This window comes from Pollicipes pollicipes, unplaced genomic scaffold, assembly GCF_011947565.3.
Source record: "Pollicipes pollicipes isolate AB1234 unplaced genomic scaffold, Ppol_2.1 Scaffold_5724;HRSCAF=6776_pilon_pilon_pilon, whole genome shotgun sequence".
NCBI lineage: Eukaryota > Metazoa > Arthropoda > Thecostraca > Pollicipedomorpha > Pollicipedidae > Pollicipes > Pollicipes pollicipes.
The window spans coordinates 43,709,080-43,724,452 of NW_023596746.1; the positions used below are offsets into that span (position 1 = coordinate 43,709,080).

Consider the following 15,373-nt stretch of genomic DNA (forward strand, 5'->3'; position numbering starts at 1 on the left):
ATATACCTTTCTGAGGTTATCCTCCCCCCCCCCCCCCTCCCCCAGCGAGAAATGCAAGATCCGCGTCTGGCTGGGAGTGGCGACGTTCCACTGGTTGTCAGCTATTTGTCGGATTTGAACTCCCACAAACATTTATTGTGTAGGGGCCAGTTTGATGGAGAAACAGAGCCGACAGTTGCTCCGAGTTAATTATGAGTGAATAGCTGACAGATATATGAAATCCGCGTGGATGAGTTCTATATTCATAACCACCTCAAGTTATTCACTGAACAATAGCAAGAAACCGACTCGCGACCGCCGTCCCAGTCGACAGTTCGCCAGACTTTGAAAGACCTGTCACATGACGCCACTGCACCGTGGTTAGCCTCGAAACTCAGAGCGCATCTCTGCGGCATCGTCCAGTGCCGTGGTGCACTTACTGATGTGGTTAACGCATTAGCTGTCACGTGACCGGGCTAAACTCGTTATCTCGGCGCTGACAGCCGCCTGGATCTGCAAGTTCATCACATGGTCTTCAGCAGGGTCTGAACCACACGGAGCAGTTGCTGAATAGAAACTCCGCAATCTAATAATTATGTTTGGGCCATCTGCTAAACCAATTTTGTCAAAACCTCCAATGCAACTACTGCGACCATTGGCGGGAAATCACCTTTGCGGGATACTGAAAAGTTATCAAGCTTAATATGAACACAACAGCACCAACCCATACCCTCAATCGTGTCATTACTCGCTCAAATGGAGGCCTAACGATTTCGCCTCAGGAACTCAGCCACATCGTAATTGTTCGGAAAATTTTATTGGATCCAATTTGCCGGCTGCTTTTTGCTCGGTTAGTCTGTGCAAACACAATTACCATATTATTGGGCCGGGCCCGATTGAACTGTGGGCTGTGTGACGTCACGCGATTCATCGTGGCGGGACCGTTGATGTAATCTCGACTTATATCGGAAAAGGAATCGGCTGATCTGGCGAGGTTGGGCGTTATTGGAGACGGCTGGCCGGCCGGCGCCGCCGGCGGGGACAGCGCCTCCCGCACGGCGCCGAGCGTGTATTCATTGTAGTAACAGACGCAATCGGAAAACCATCGGCAATTACGGCGGTCAGAGAGGGCGGCTTTATTTACACGAGTTCACGGTAAATGGGCAACATTCGATAATGACAATGCGGCTGTGATGAAATAATAGGTCGGGAGGAGAGGCCGTTGTCGATCAGCTAAGCCGATTTGGAACTAGCATTGGAGAACGGCCAAGAGGAGGTTGTGTGACACAGTCGCTTAATGCTCGCATTCTTCTTCGCTTTTAAGCACATTTCCATACAATGAGGTCAACAGGTCCACGTTATGATTCTATACTATACGAACAGCAAATACAGTGTCATTAACAAGGTCTCACGAGCGACACTATTACTTTATTCATATAACAGACATTACATAAATATCACATGTATGGCAAATAAGGACCAAGCAACAGGCAAATGGGCGTAGGATCCACTTAAGATCAAGAAGCAAAGAGGGGTTGCCTTTCCTGCTGGTTGCAAAAACTAGCATCGTAGAATTTTGGAGACTGATCCGTCCTCAGCAATTACTGAAATGAACCATGTGGGACACCTGCCTGTTAACTTGACAAGTGCGTTTTGTTATGAACGCACTTACTGGATCAAGCTGAAGACCTTTCAAGTGATGCATTTAAATAATTAAAATAAATAGCAAATAAGTAGCAATACCCTGAAGACTTCCTTTAAAAAAGGCAATTTCTACCATTTCTTTCCTGAAATGACACACAAACACTGTACACAAACATCGATGGTTTGGGCCTCATGGCGTTTTGACTGGTCCATCATATGGCAACCCAAAAAGTCCTGATCACGAAGTTAGCACAACTGAACAAATTGCTATCCCACCTTACGTGAGCTTGCGTAGAATCCACGAAGGTAGGTCTTGCACAGGCCGGCAGCGGCGGCGATCTCGGGCAGAGTCCGTTCTGTTCCATAAATCTTCGAGGTTTACTAAGCAAGATTGCATTTCGTCGTGCGTCTGCGTTGACGCCGCCCGAACGTTCTTGACATCGGTCGTTCGCTAGAGTTCTGGCTCGCCTTTCCGGCTGGTGCTGTCAGGCTGGGTAGGGATCCCGCCGAGGTCCCCACTGTCAGCCGCTTCTCATCATGACGTTGTGATCCATTCTTCTTCGCACAGCGTACAGCAACGGACCACATTGAGAGCTGCCGGCGAAACGTTCCCTCGAGTTTGACTGAACTGACGCGTCTGAACTGACGCGTTGCTGGGACTCGCTCATGGCAACACCATTCGCCCGCAGATCCTGTCCGCTGAACAGCCACCCATAGCCTGGCGGCGAGAGAGCGTGGTCGGGCGAGAGCCGTGTCCGACTCTGGGGCTCCAGAGGCTGCGCCGTGACCCGGAGGGTCCGTCCGGCCATGTAGGGGTCTGCAGACCCGACCAACAGGAGCGAAGACTTGCACCCGTGCCCCGCCCTGGATGACGTCCGACGCCGCGGCGCCCCCTGACGCCGCAGCGCGTGTAGCCCGCTCAGGGCGAGGGGCTGGGTCGGGCGGCGCCCTGCCGCGGTTCGTGCCGCGCCAGAGGCGGCGTCAGCGAGCTGGGTGGCGTCAGGTAGCTGGGGTACGGCGTCTGCGGCTGCGCTAGGAAGCCGGGCAGCGTCTGCATCAGCGTCGAGCCGAACACAGACGAAGCGAGCCACGGGTCGAGTGGGCCAGCTAGGCTGCTCAAGGGCGGCGAGAGCGGGTAGTCCTGCTGCAAACGCAGCTGGCTCGCCTCCATCTTCTCCTGGCGCCGCCACTTGGCGCGCCGGTTCTGGAACCATACCTGCGGAAGGAGCGGGACGTGAGCGACGCCTGGCATCGGCAGGGGAAGGGGGGTCGCCGGGAAGGGAGGGGGGGGGGGGGGGCCCGGGGGTGACACTGCCCAGCGATGGTAATTGTAGCTGCGGCGAGCTCCAGGCTCGCCCTCAGGCACTTGCCGTCTTCCAGTTGGAGCGAACTACATCAACGCGGATGGCCATTAGCTCTAGTCACGCAAAATCACTTGCAGCGGCGATGATGTCGAAAACCGCGTGCATGTGCCGGTGTTTTTGTTGTTAGCGGCTTCGTGTGTGATTCAGGGTTCATGCAGGAGGGGTTGTGTTAGCGGCTTCGTGTGTGATTCAGGGTTCATGCAGGAGGGATTGTGTTGTTAGCGGCTTCGTGTGTGATTCAGGGTTCATGCAGGAGGGGTTGTGTTGTTAGCGGCTTTGTGTGTGATTCAGGGTTCATACAGGAGGGGTTGAAGCAAACATGGGGCGGAAGCCAAGAGTGGGGAGTACTGTGTGAAACGGGCGCGAATAAAGGCCCGCACACACCGTGATTGGATGCACCTCAAAGATGAAATCACTGCAGCGTTAGCCAGAGCTTCTTCTCGCGTAAAACGGCGGTGTTTGCTTCATGCGACAAATAATTTTCCTGCAGCCCAATGCTCTTGGATGCTTTTTGGAGTGCGTGCCTTCTTTGCATTGTCGCGAAAGAAAATATTCAATGGCCAGTGGTATCTAATGGTGCAATGATTTCACCTGTTGATTTTCCCAAAGTGGGAGAGGAGCCGAAAGAACAACCTGAGAAATGGGCCTTGCGTTTGACCTCTTGTTTTGCCGAAGTTGATGTGATTTGAAGGAAAGAGGGCATCGCAATTGCAACGTTCTGGGCGCCATTTTATTCGGACGAGCAAAATGGCATGCAGAAAATCTGTATGCTACCTTCGATTCGGCTCACGATTGCCAGCGTTTTTTGGTCTAACTGATGCATAATCGCATCTATCCGAACTAGGTCCATCGACTTTTTCAAACAACTGCAACTTATAATATGCTGGGAGTGGAGGCAAAATTGCAGGCAAAGCTCACGACAGCTGGCCATGTTTTGGGTCGACGAAAAATAGTGTGTTTCATAATGGTATGCGTACCGAAAGATGAACCAATTTCACTATCACGAATTCATCACTTAACGCTCTGACCGAGTTTCGCATCAGCCCCCAGACAAAATCGTCGGCAATTGCGAAAATAATCATGGTGGGCATCGTCTACCTGTAACAAGTTTTATGTGTATTCATGATTGGTTATTTCAGGCAATTCTGAACCGGCGGGAGCTGACGGACATTTCTGATATCAATCGTGTAACACCAACATCCCCTCGTTTCCCCATGTCCCATTAATCGTGGAGGCTCTCATTTAAACAGCCAATTATCCACAACTGGAAACGGTGCGAATGACGCACGCCTGTTTTTGTACATCACCTCCAAATGACACAGTCAGAAAAGTAATTCTTCAGCCTGTTCGTACACGGCGTCATTTGGCCTGGTTTAGCAAGGCGAGGCGCCAGCGGTATCGGAAGGCCGAACCCAACGGTGTGTCGTCGCCGGCCTCGGCCGAACTCTTGGCATGTGCGCTCCGGTCGGCTGAAGTCGAGCCCCGACTCGAGCCCCGGTCCAAGCTGGACAAAAAAGGCGCCTCACGGGCCAGCCAGAAACTGGAGCCGACATTAAAGGGTGCCGGGGACCCGTCTAGGGAGGGGTCAGCGTCGCCGCCTTTATCGCCGGATAATGGCCCGCGAATTAGCTCTCTCGAGATGTCGGTAATTTAATAAAGACAAGCTGGGGTGGTGGGCCGGCGTCGCCGCGCCCTTTCAACCCTTTGAGCGACGCTGAATAGGGCGGCGTGCCTGCGATGGTGGCGGGCGGCGTGGCAGCCGGCGGCGGCCGGGCCAGGGGTGGAGCGCAGCACGCGGTCTGGGCGGTGACGACCGGCGCCCGACGAGCGCGCACCGCTCGACCGATACCGTCCCGTGGCATCGTGTACGAGCCGACAGCTGCTATTAATATCCACGTGCAAGGGCGGCACCTCCGAATGACCATTTTGGACATGAGTCGCTGAGGACACCCTAGACCCGCACCCGGATTTCAAGATTGTCGAGGGACGTCTTCAATCGTTTTTCTGTAGTCATGTACGCGACAAATTAGGTCAGATAAAGCAAGCAAGTGGCACAAGGAACGAAGTGGGTACCACCGTAAGAAACGCAACAACAGCGTTTCCATATGACCAATGCTTGCCTGGTAATGTTGTTTAACCAGCACGTTTTGCCCTCCTGGTGTAGTGAAGGTCGGTTTAAGAGCTCTCAACCCATCGACCACTCGAGACCATTTGGGCTGAGTTATGCTGCACGCGTGAGCGAGTCGTTCGCGTGCGGGCTCCCGCTGGCGCGTTCAACAGTTTGCCCAATCACGGAAGCCGCTAATCACACTGTGGTTGGGTAGGAACTCAAAATGGGATAATAACCGACTTTTGTCAGCGTGATATGGGACTTTGTCATCGGCTGGTATGATAATTAGTGACCCATTATTCCAGGGGACATCATACTTTGTGATTTCCTCACTTTATTTGTTTTCATTTCGATCCGGAATGGGAGGCCATGAACTTTTAAACCAAATGAAAAGCACTTAGGTCGGAAAATATGCCTACCACTCGTGCCACCTTGTCGGCGTACGAAGTTTTTGATAAAATGTTGTGGGCTGCTATGTGGAAAAAACAATCTATCTTCACCAATTTTAACTGATGTTTTTCTGGAAAGCCTATGTGAACTCGTCGTGCCGAAGGTTACAACATCTACACAAAGAAATATTTCAAATTCCTCCAGCAATGACTGTCTTTTCGGTTTGTATGGAAAGCACACGGCTTGGTAAGACGGCTAGAAAAACGAAGAAATATCAGGGGAATAGTGAAATGCCTGATTGCATCAGACTTAAGCGATCTGACCTTCAAACGTCAAATTTTGACATGTGAGGGAACTTGCCATTGCTTGTACCGCATGGCTCTTAATTAAGCCCCATCAGAGTGCACGTAAATTTTTTGACTTTCATGGAAACGAAAAGCTGGTAGGAAAGGAGGAAAATATTTTGCCTGTTCGATACAGCGAGAGGTTTAGACCATGCAAGGGTCTTGACTGGATGCAAAATATAGCTGATACCGCTAGACAGTGCAGTTGGCGGTGGCCGGCGGTGAATGTCTACCCGTGGCGCAGAAGACAGTACATGTAAGGCGCTCAGCTCACATGGCACCACGTCATCCAATCATAAACAGAAGAGACCGCTCAGCTCACATGGTACCACATCACCCAATCATAAGCAGAAGAGACCGCTCAGCTCACATGGCACCACATCACCCAATCATAAACAGAAGAGACCGCTCAGCTCACATGGCACCACATCACCCAATCATAAACAGAAGAGACCGCTCAGCTCACATGGCACCACGTCATCCAATCATAAACAGAAGAGACCGCTCAGCTCACATGGCACCACATCACCCAATCATAAACAGAAGAGACCGCTCAGCTCACATGGTACCACATCACCCAATCATTAGCAGAAGAGACCGCTCAGCTCACATGGCACCACATCACCCAATCATAAACAGAAGAGACCGCTCAGCTCACATGGTACCACATCACCCAATCGTAAGCAGAAGAGACCGCTCAGCTCACATGGCACCACATCACCCAATCGTAAGCAGAAGAGACCGCTCAGCTCACATGGCACCACATCACCCAATCGTAAACAGAAGAGACCGCTCAGCTCACATGGTACCACATCACCCAATCGTAAACAGAAGAGACCGATCAGCTCACATGGCACCACGTCACCCAATCGTAAACAGAAGAGACCGCTCAGCTCACATGGCACCACGCCACCTAATCGTAAGCAGAAGAGACCGCTCAGCTCACATGGCACCACGTCACCCAATCGTAAACAGAAGAGACCGCTCAGTTCACATGGCACCACGTCACCCAATCGTAAACAGAAGAGACCGATCAGCTCACATGGCACCACGTCACCCAATCGTAAACAGAAGAGACCGATCAGCTCACATGGTGCCACGTCACCCAATCGTAAACAGAAGAGACCGCTCAGCTCACATGGCACCACATCACCCAATCGTAAACAGAACAGACCGCTCAGCTCACATGGCACCACATCACCCAATCGTAAACAGAAGGGACCGCTCAGCTCACATGGCACCACGTCACCCAATCGTAAACAGAAGGGACCGCTCAGCTGACATGGCACCACGTCATCCATTCGGACGCTCCGAGTCTCTTCAAACAAGAAGGTAAGCTTCCCACCTACATTTTGACCCCATTGAGTATTGAACTGAAAATGCTGCGGACGTTCGCTAGCAGCACTTTCCAACAAACGCGACGTAAGGGCTTTAGCATACGAAATAGGTGCCGCCAGTCTGTTTTTCACTACTTGCTGCGCTTTCTCTCAATAAAATTGCATGCTCTGCACCATCCCCACGCCATCGCTCTCCAGTGGGCTGCTGATGGGGCGCGGGGCGCGTGCGCGGCACGTCCGCGCGCCAGCCTCGCACCGGACACTGCTCCGGCCGGTGCCTCCGCCTAATTCGCCGGGCGATAATCTCTTATCGCGCGCCAGCCACTCACAGGTGGCGGTCGGCCGCCGGCGCCGGTAATAGAGTCACTTAATGGCCGCTCATTGGCGCCGCACCACGGACGCGCTAATGTATAGATTCGGGCCGCTATCGCACGCATCTTAATTCACTTTATGAAGCGGATCGCGGCGTGGCGCGAGGCCGCCGCAATCGCCGCGATCGGCCGCGCCGTCAAGTGGCGCCGGAGCCCCGCCGCTCCCACCGCAAAGCGGCGCGGCTCCCGAATCAATTATCACGAGCGGAGCCATCAGCGGAGCGGATCAGAGCGGCCGCCGCCGGCCGGCGCGTGGGCGAAGGGGGTGGGGGCAGGTCGGAAAGGACGGGAAGATGGTTGGTTGAGGGAGTGCGCCTGCCCAGGCTTCTCACTGCCCGATGGGCTGAGAGTGGGGGAGGGGGCGGGGGTCGCGATGCAGGGCAGAGGATTCACACAGACCTTACGTCGAGCTGAAGGGTCCGGATGGTCACTGAGCATAGGTTTGGGATTGGAGGGCGGATATCGCAGCGTTGGATCGGAGATCGTTTGAGCGTAACTGCAGTTCTGCGGGCACTACCCAGTCCGGAGGTCATCTATCATGGATAGCTCCCGTGGGATAGGATGGCTAGAAAAGTATGATTTTATGCTCACTCATTTTCATTGAGTTGCAATAAAAGCGTGCAGGGTGCCATTGGGAACCTAAGTTTGTGCTTATGTACGTTCGAGGCCTGAATTTCTAAGAGGAATTGACTTCGCTTCGATTGAGTGAATCACCAACCTGCACAACACTAGGTATCATACATGTTCCAATACAACTGACTAGTAGCTTACATATTTGACAAGGTCAATGTACATTTAAGTGACAGCAAGTGAACAGCGAACGTGTACGCAAGAGTGGTTTAGGACTTCAATCCTGGTGAACTACGGTTATCTTCTTAAACGCCGGTGTCTTCTGCGCCATGAATTACTGCACGCAATGCACTTTGTACCTGCTAACTGATGTGTGAATTATTTGGTATTTCTGATGAAAGGCGCCATTAGCTTATCAAGATGAAGGCAATTAAACATTCTGTTGGAAGCAGTTAATCGCTAACGACATTCGCACTGTAGCGACGGGCGGCATGGCGTGGTATAAGAGGGCTTTGGCTTGTTTAGTTTTGACCTTTGACCATTCCGGAACCTTAACAAGAATTACAGCTATTTGAGCTTAAGTTGTGGCTGGTATTAATTGCCTCATTTTTCAGGCGCATAACTGTATATGCATTGGCTGTTGCTTGCTCGCACGTGATATTGCCCATGATTGTTTTGTCAATTGGAGCCCAACTGTGGATACCACACGACTGAACTTACGCAAAGCTCATATGTTGTCAAGAGCGGTGAACATGACTGAGGACGCCATTTCACGGTTACTTACGGGGCTTTCCAGCCCACTCTTAGCAATGACCAAAGGAATAGTCAGTATGTCTTGGCGTAATGAAATATTCTTCCGCCAAACAGCAGGCTGTTTTTGGGCTGTGCTGTCGTACAGTTTGATGCTTTTGTTGCTGTTCCGTGTAATAGATGCTGTTGTACATTTTGATGCCGTTGTTGCTGTTCCGTGTTTGATATTTTGTGCTGAAAAAACTAAGAAAATTGACAGTTAAGGAGATCGCAGATGTCATGTTCCTGTACTAATTTCTAGCGAAAAAGTGCTACTTATGCCATTGCTTTAAGTTTACACTCATGCATTTGCACTTACATGAATGTAAAATCATGGCATGGAATGACGCTGCACCACGAATCCAGCAGCGACACCATGCAATAGTTTTACACTTAAAGATATGAAGACTCAAACAAAGAAATGCCGTGCTCTCCCTCTCCTTTGCCACAAACTTTCAGATAAGAATATTATAAGTACAGGTTCGAGGGTGCTGCTTTATTACTTGATAATTATACACAATTGTTAAGTGTTCTGCCATGCAAGGTAGGCAGAAATGTGTAGGGACGGACTGCACAGCTTCGTGTGTTTTATTGTTCTGACAAACAGCACAGCGTAATAAAGGGTTTTCAGTTGTCTGCTTTGGCTGGAAAACTTTGCCGCTACACGTTGGCTATGCCAGGCAAAGAAGCAGGTGCTGACCCTGATTGATTTCACGAAGATGCTGAAAACCAACGGAAGCATTCACGAAATTTAAGTCTTCCTTGTTGGTTTCCGTTAATTCTAAACACCATCGCGGGCGATCTCACACAACATGCAGGAGTGGGGGAGGGTGCCCAACAGAAAAAAATAGTTGAGGGGCCAACTCGTGCGCCGTCGCCCAGAGCTCGTGCACATCACCGGCACACCGATCGACCTCTCCCCGCACGGAATGCGGCCGTGAATAATTCAGCTGCGGCTTTCGCGGCTATATTAACCAATTAATTTAATGTCATCATTTACCTGTTCTGTTAATGGGACCGAGGGGCAGGCCGTTTGTGATAATCGGCTTCTGCGGCGATAGCCGGGTGGCGCGGAGCCAGCGGCCGGACGGTGGGGAGGGGGGCGGGGCGCCTCGCGTGCCGCACGGTCACGTGACGACCGGGGAGGCGGCGGCGGCGGGTCCTATCGCCGGCCGCTTGGGGAACTAAATCGGAAGTGAAGACAGACTGAGTCATGGTAGCGTCAAACGTTGTAGTCAGCGCACTCTCCATGCAGGGCTCTTTCCCGAGCTGGCAAATATCCAACAAATATACACAATTCGGCTGAGGACAGAGCTTCACGGCTTTTCTAAACCCCTCCATTTTTATGAGATTCCAATTAAGCCTTAACATTTAGAGTTCGAAAACAGAGCTCTGTCAAGACCAAATGGCGTAATGACTGTGACACACCGCAAAAGCGATGCCTCGCTGCAGGCCGTGACACCCGCCAAAATCTCCCGGAAGAATGGCAACCGTCCCAGCGACCCCTGTCGCCGCCGCCTCCGGCCGCCGCCGTGCGTCGCGACCGGTGCTCCACGGAGGGCGGCGCAGTCCGGCCACGGTGCCCCCACGGAGGGCGGCGCGGCCCGGCCGGCCGTAAAACAGCTAATGCCGCTCTGAAGGCGGCAATCAAACAATAATACGAACGGCGGCCTGGCACGTGGTGCGCTCTCACGCTGGACTTCGGCCGTCGGGCGGCGGCGGATCAAACTATCAGCCCCGGCGACGGCCGGTATTAATGGCGCGGCCGCGACGGCGGGGCGCTCTCCGCCGGCAGTCGCGTCGGCCGGTGCTCCGGCGAGGAGCCAGCGCCGGCTCGGCACGTCGCCGACGTTGTCGAGACGGATGCGTGCTCTGTTGCTGTGGCCCCGCTGGCATGTGTGTCGATCAGGGCGCTGTTCCACGCAGATGCACGCAGCGCAGTGTTTCAGTTGCTGAACGCCTAGATGCAATGGCATCATGCCTGAGTGGCTTTCAATGCAAACGGTTTGGACTGGCCAACTCCAGGGCAATTTATCGAAAACAAAGGCAATATTTTACAAGTATCGATGGGGCTGCGAAAGAACAATTCGCCGCATGACCACGTTCATTTCGGTGACGACGGAGCGGGATGAGAAGTGAACTAGCGCCGACCACGCGCGCGGTGGGAACGCACCCGCGGTGCACGAGCGAAGCAGCACGGCCTGTATCCCTGACGCGCCGTCGCCTGTCGCGGGCAGACGCTATCTAGTTTGCATTCGCGGAAAGAATCGATGTCATTAGAAACGGTGACGCCACCGCCGTGGGAACGTGGCAGACGGTTCTGTCACAAAGATCAATTCAAATTTACCGCTAATAGGCTGGGGTAATTAGCGATGAAATGAGGTTAAACCAGCGCTAATTGGAGGGTGTTTCGTGGCGGGCGGTGGCGAGGACGGCCGCCGGCTGACCAACTGCAAATAACAGGTGATGCACGCGCCACGCGACGGTGACGGCGACCCACCATCAGACATGACGCGGCTTGCGGCGTGCGCAACACGCAAGCGGCCAGCAGCTAGCACCGTGACCGGGCGGTCCACAGTGCACGGTAGAGAGAAACCGGGGAGCTCACCAGGCCTGCTTGGCTTGGACCTGACCCTGGCTGGCGGGGCAATGTCAGCAATGAAAACTAGCTGAGACGGTAGTGTTAGCCTTATTCTCCGGAACAAAAGAAAGATATAGGAGAATAGAGATAAAGTTAGGCTCATATTTCGGCAACATGTCTTTATCGAAGCAATACTTAAAGTGAATTCAGGATCCCACTCGATTTTTCTGCTTTTTTTTAAACCGCAAGTTACAGGTTTTACAGGACTTTTGTCAGGCAGCATTTTCTTGAATATGCTGCCTTCTTTAACAGAACTAATTCTCTTATCTATGTGAATAATGTCCCTCGCTAATGCACTGAACAACTAACGTGATGATGAAAACAAGAGCTTGCCTTGTAAAACATAGGCAGAGTATGTCGACCTGAAATGACGTTTGCGCGATCCCCGGTTTGTTACGCCTGGCGTAACAGATCCCGTTCCTTTTTCTGACCTGCCCCTTAGCCGGCAGCAGACAGACAGCATCAAAACACGGCACATGCAGGCGGCACCAGCCGTGACAGCTGAGTTGTGATCCTCACCAGCACGGCAGCGTCGTATTCTGCCTGTGTTATTGTGCAGTTGTCACTACAGCCGTCCCTGCCGGCATGTCGTCTGTAGGAAGGGCGTCAACCCTGCTGTTTGTGTGGCGGGCGTGTGGAAACACCGTCCATGAGAGCACTTGTGACGGTCAATTCGCCGCTGGTCAAGGAAGCCATGCTGACACGGGTGGCCCTGTTCAGAGAGCCAGGCTGATACAGGTGGCCCTGTACAGAGAGCCAGACTGACACGGTCGCCCCTGCTAAGTGTGCCAGGCTGGCACGGGTGACCCTTTTCAGAGAGCTAGGCTGACACGGGTGGCCCTGTTCAGAGAGGCCGGTTGACACGGGTGGCCCTGTTCAGAGAGGCAGGGTGACACGGGTGGCCCTGCTACACCATGTGGATGATGCCATCAGTGGTGTATGCTATGCATCGCTTCGTTGCCGTAAGATCTGTTTGCAAAACATACACGTTGTCATGTCATTATCCTACTGGGGGGCGTGGCGTATATGAGGATCTTCGCACCAAGTGATGTTTGACAAGGGCTCGCACCACTATGCCATCATTGCAAAACCTTCGGTCAAATTTGTTACAGCAAAACCGGTAATGTCAAAAGTGATGGATATGAACTGGTTTTTGAAGCATTGGTGCACTCGCACGCACCTGAGCAGCGCTCGTTGTCACACACCGATTCATCACCCACCACCAAAGCTATATTTTATCCCCTCCTGCCCTCCGCCCCCCCCCCCCCCCTGTCCCGTGTGGCCGCTGCTGCGCTGTCCTCTTACCTGCACCCTGACCTCCGGCAGGTTGACCTTGATGGCCAGCTCCTCGCGGCTGTAGACGTCCGGGTAGTGGGACTTCTCGAAGGCCCGCTCCAGCTCGTGCAGCTGGTACGTGGTGAACGTGGTCCGGTTGCGGCGGTGCTTTTTCGACTTGGCGTCGTCGAGCGCCTTCAGCGTGTCGGGGTCGTCCCGGTCGCTGCCGCGCGCCTCGTCCGAGCCGCCTGCCGACGGCACCCAGTGGTGACATGGATTCGAGACTTGAGGTCATGTGCCGTGGGCTGGTGCGCTGCAAAGGGCGATGTGCGAGGCGCGACGGTGCCGTTTGCAAGGATGGGACACACTGAAGGCCTTCGTCCAGTTCCCACTAGAATATTGAAGCAATTGGAATACTTATATATGCATACTATAACATTGCCAGCGGGACTGATTGCAGCATTTGGGTTCTGCCCACTTTCCACGACTCTTAATTACCCCTGAACGTGAGTCTTTCAAACGCCAGGGGTGCGGCAAGAATAAGAGTGGGGGTCTTCAGAAAAATCACAGTAAACATTTCCACGATTTTCAACAAGCGTTTGCATCCAATACAAGGAAATGGACCTGATTCATGAAACTGCATTGTTAAAGGGTGATTTGGTACGTTTTGCTCGATGCAATCAGCGACATTGATTGCGCTACGGTGTGTTCCCGGGCCGACAAGCGGCTAACGATAAGTGGAGGGAAACAAGGCCCATTCTTTCGTGGTTCTGGTTTCAAGGACCTGGATACCATCAGCTATTCAGGTCTTTGACTGTCATAGCAAATGTTATTTGTCATTTCAAGCATGACATGTCTGCCCTCCTGGCTGTATGCTGTTTCTCCTTGGCCTCTTGTAACACGCTGTAAAAACCCGTCTTAGACAACAGAACTTTCCTCCTAAAAGTTTCAACTTACCCTGGGTCACTGCGAATTTCCAAGGTTATTGGCAATACCTCAGTCATTGAAATAATATAAAATGGACAATGCATACACCAGCTCGCACCGCAAACCCCGCGCCACGGTGTCTTCGGCACGCTCGATGCCTGAGGCCATCTCAGGACCCGGTCGGTGTCGTGGCCGTCGCGCGGCGGCGCACGTGCCCTTCGGCAGCGCTGTCCGCTCACGTGCCTGCGGCAACGGCAATTGATAGTCGGTGCATACGGCCCTGAGCCGGCTGCGCCCTAATGTTATTATTGGTATGATTAAACACAGGCCTGGGCCACGTAGTAATCTCCTGGTTGCATGCTGGCCATTATTGGCCTATTAATAACAATTACTGGCGGGTGGCATGCGGCTTTATTAACCGGCAATTGGCCCGGGCGACCATGTCTCGCACACACAGACACGCGTGCATCAGAACACGCAGGTACACGTGGCTGCTTATTGTCCATACCAGTATACGGGCGGAGGAGAGAAGAATGCGTCGCAGGTGCGGTATGTTCGGGCGCGCGCACAATCGTTCACTACCACGCGCCAGATGTCGACGCTTTGACGCAATCGCTCCGAAATGACTGATTGTCTCTTGCTAATTGATCGTCATTAACTGCCTAGCTGATCCTGGCGCGACAGTACGGCCCGCGCGCGGCACCACTGCACCGGCGGCACGGAGGCGAGGGGGGTATTGGTAGAGGGGAGTATTGCCACACGCGCGCCCCCCGTCAGCCGAGCGCCACGAACACCGACCACACAATGAGCCATAAACAAACACGGCTCCCGGGAACGGAGACGGCCAGCGTGGCGCCCACCATTTGCATCTCCACACGGGCCGGTCGGGCACGGCCGGGCCGGCCGGGCGGGCCGCCAGGCACTGCTTCCGCCCCGAGAGCGGCGGCCGCCAGCCGGCGCGCCGCGCCGCCATTGTGAGGACGTTTTAATCTGCAGCTCCGTCCCTTTTACCGGCACGTCGTGGGCATCTTATCTCGGGTGGAAATCTTTATTAACCCCATTAGGTCGGCGGTATGCCTCCATTGACGGGTCGGCGCGGCGAGCATAAACACACCTCATTCTGAGGCGTGCGGGCTAGAGTTACAGCGATGGCCGGCGCTCCGTCCGAGGGCATTATCGCCGGTGGCTCACACGTCGTGTGAACAATCACCCCGCCTCGGGCCTCATCTCGGGTGCATGGTGTCCTCTCCGCACGACCCTTCCCCCCCCCCTCGAATTATCAGCAACGAGGAGTGACGCGCAGTCGGGCACAGCATGGGAGCGGTGTTGGCAGCGGCGGCGGGGAGGGGGTGACCGCGGGAACGCGTGCTTCCGTGAATTCCACCTGTGGCCTGCGCGTCGGCACCGCCGCTGGTTCAGTGCGCAGACGTGTGGCAACACAGCAGCTCTGCAGACGGCCTGTTCAGCTCTGACACAGTAGCTCATCACATGTGCTGTTCAGCTCTGACACAGCAGCTCTGCAGACGGCGTGTTCAGCTCTGACACAGCAGCTCTGCAGACGGCGTGTTCAGCTCTGACACAGCAGCTCTGCAGACGGCGTGTTCAGCTCTGACACAGCAGCTCTGCCGACGG

The 15,373-nt window shown here is 53.6% G+C and overlaps 1 protein-coding gene across 1 annotated transcript; it reads right to left on the reverse strand.

The window, feature by feature from the left end:
• Positions 1 to 1,114: 1,114 nt before the first annotated feature.
• Positions 1,115 to 14,714, reverse strand: LOC119103092 (retinal homeobox protein Rx1). The gene is made up of 4 exons (XM_037226540.1): positions 14,619 to 14,714; positions 13,867 to 13,984; positions 12,845 to 13,062; positions 1,115 to 2,839 (listed from the first exon to the last, which is right to left on the reverse strand). Exons 1-4 carry the CDS (start codon positions 14,712 to 14,714, stop codon positions 2,543 to 2,545), a joined length of 729 nt encoding a protein of 242 aa, XP_037082435.1. The 3' UTR covers positions 1,115 to 2,542.
• Positions 14,715 to 15,373: the final 659 nt, after the last annotated feature.

Bases quoted from the DNA above. Each gene is read 5' to 3' on its own strand.
- LOC119103092 (XM_037226540.1), bottom strand. From the start codon at position 14,714: ATGGCGGCGCGGCGCGCCGGCTGGCGGCCGCCGCTCTCGGGGCGGAAG. The intron at 13,063-13,866 runs GTTTGCGGTGCG...TGCCGTCGGCAG, and splicing joins CGAAGACACCGTGGCGCGGG to GCGGCTCGGACGAGGCGCGC. The intron at 2,840-12,844 runs GTAAGAGGACAG...CTCCTTCCGCAG, and splicing joins TGCCGGAGGTCAGGGTGCAG to GTATGGTTCCAGAACCGGCG.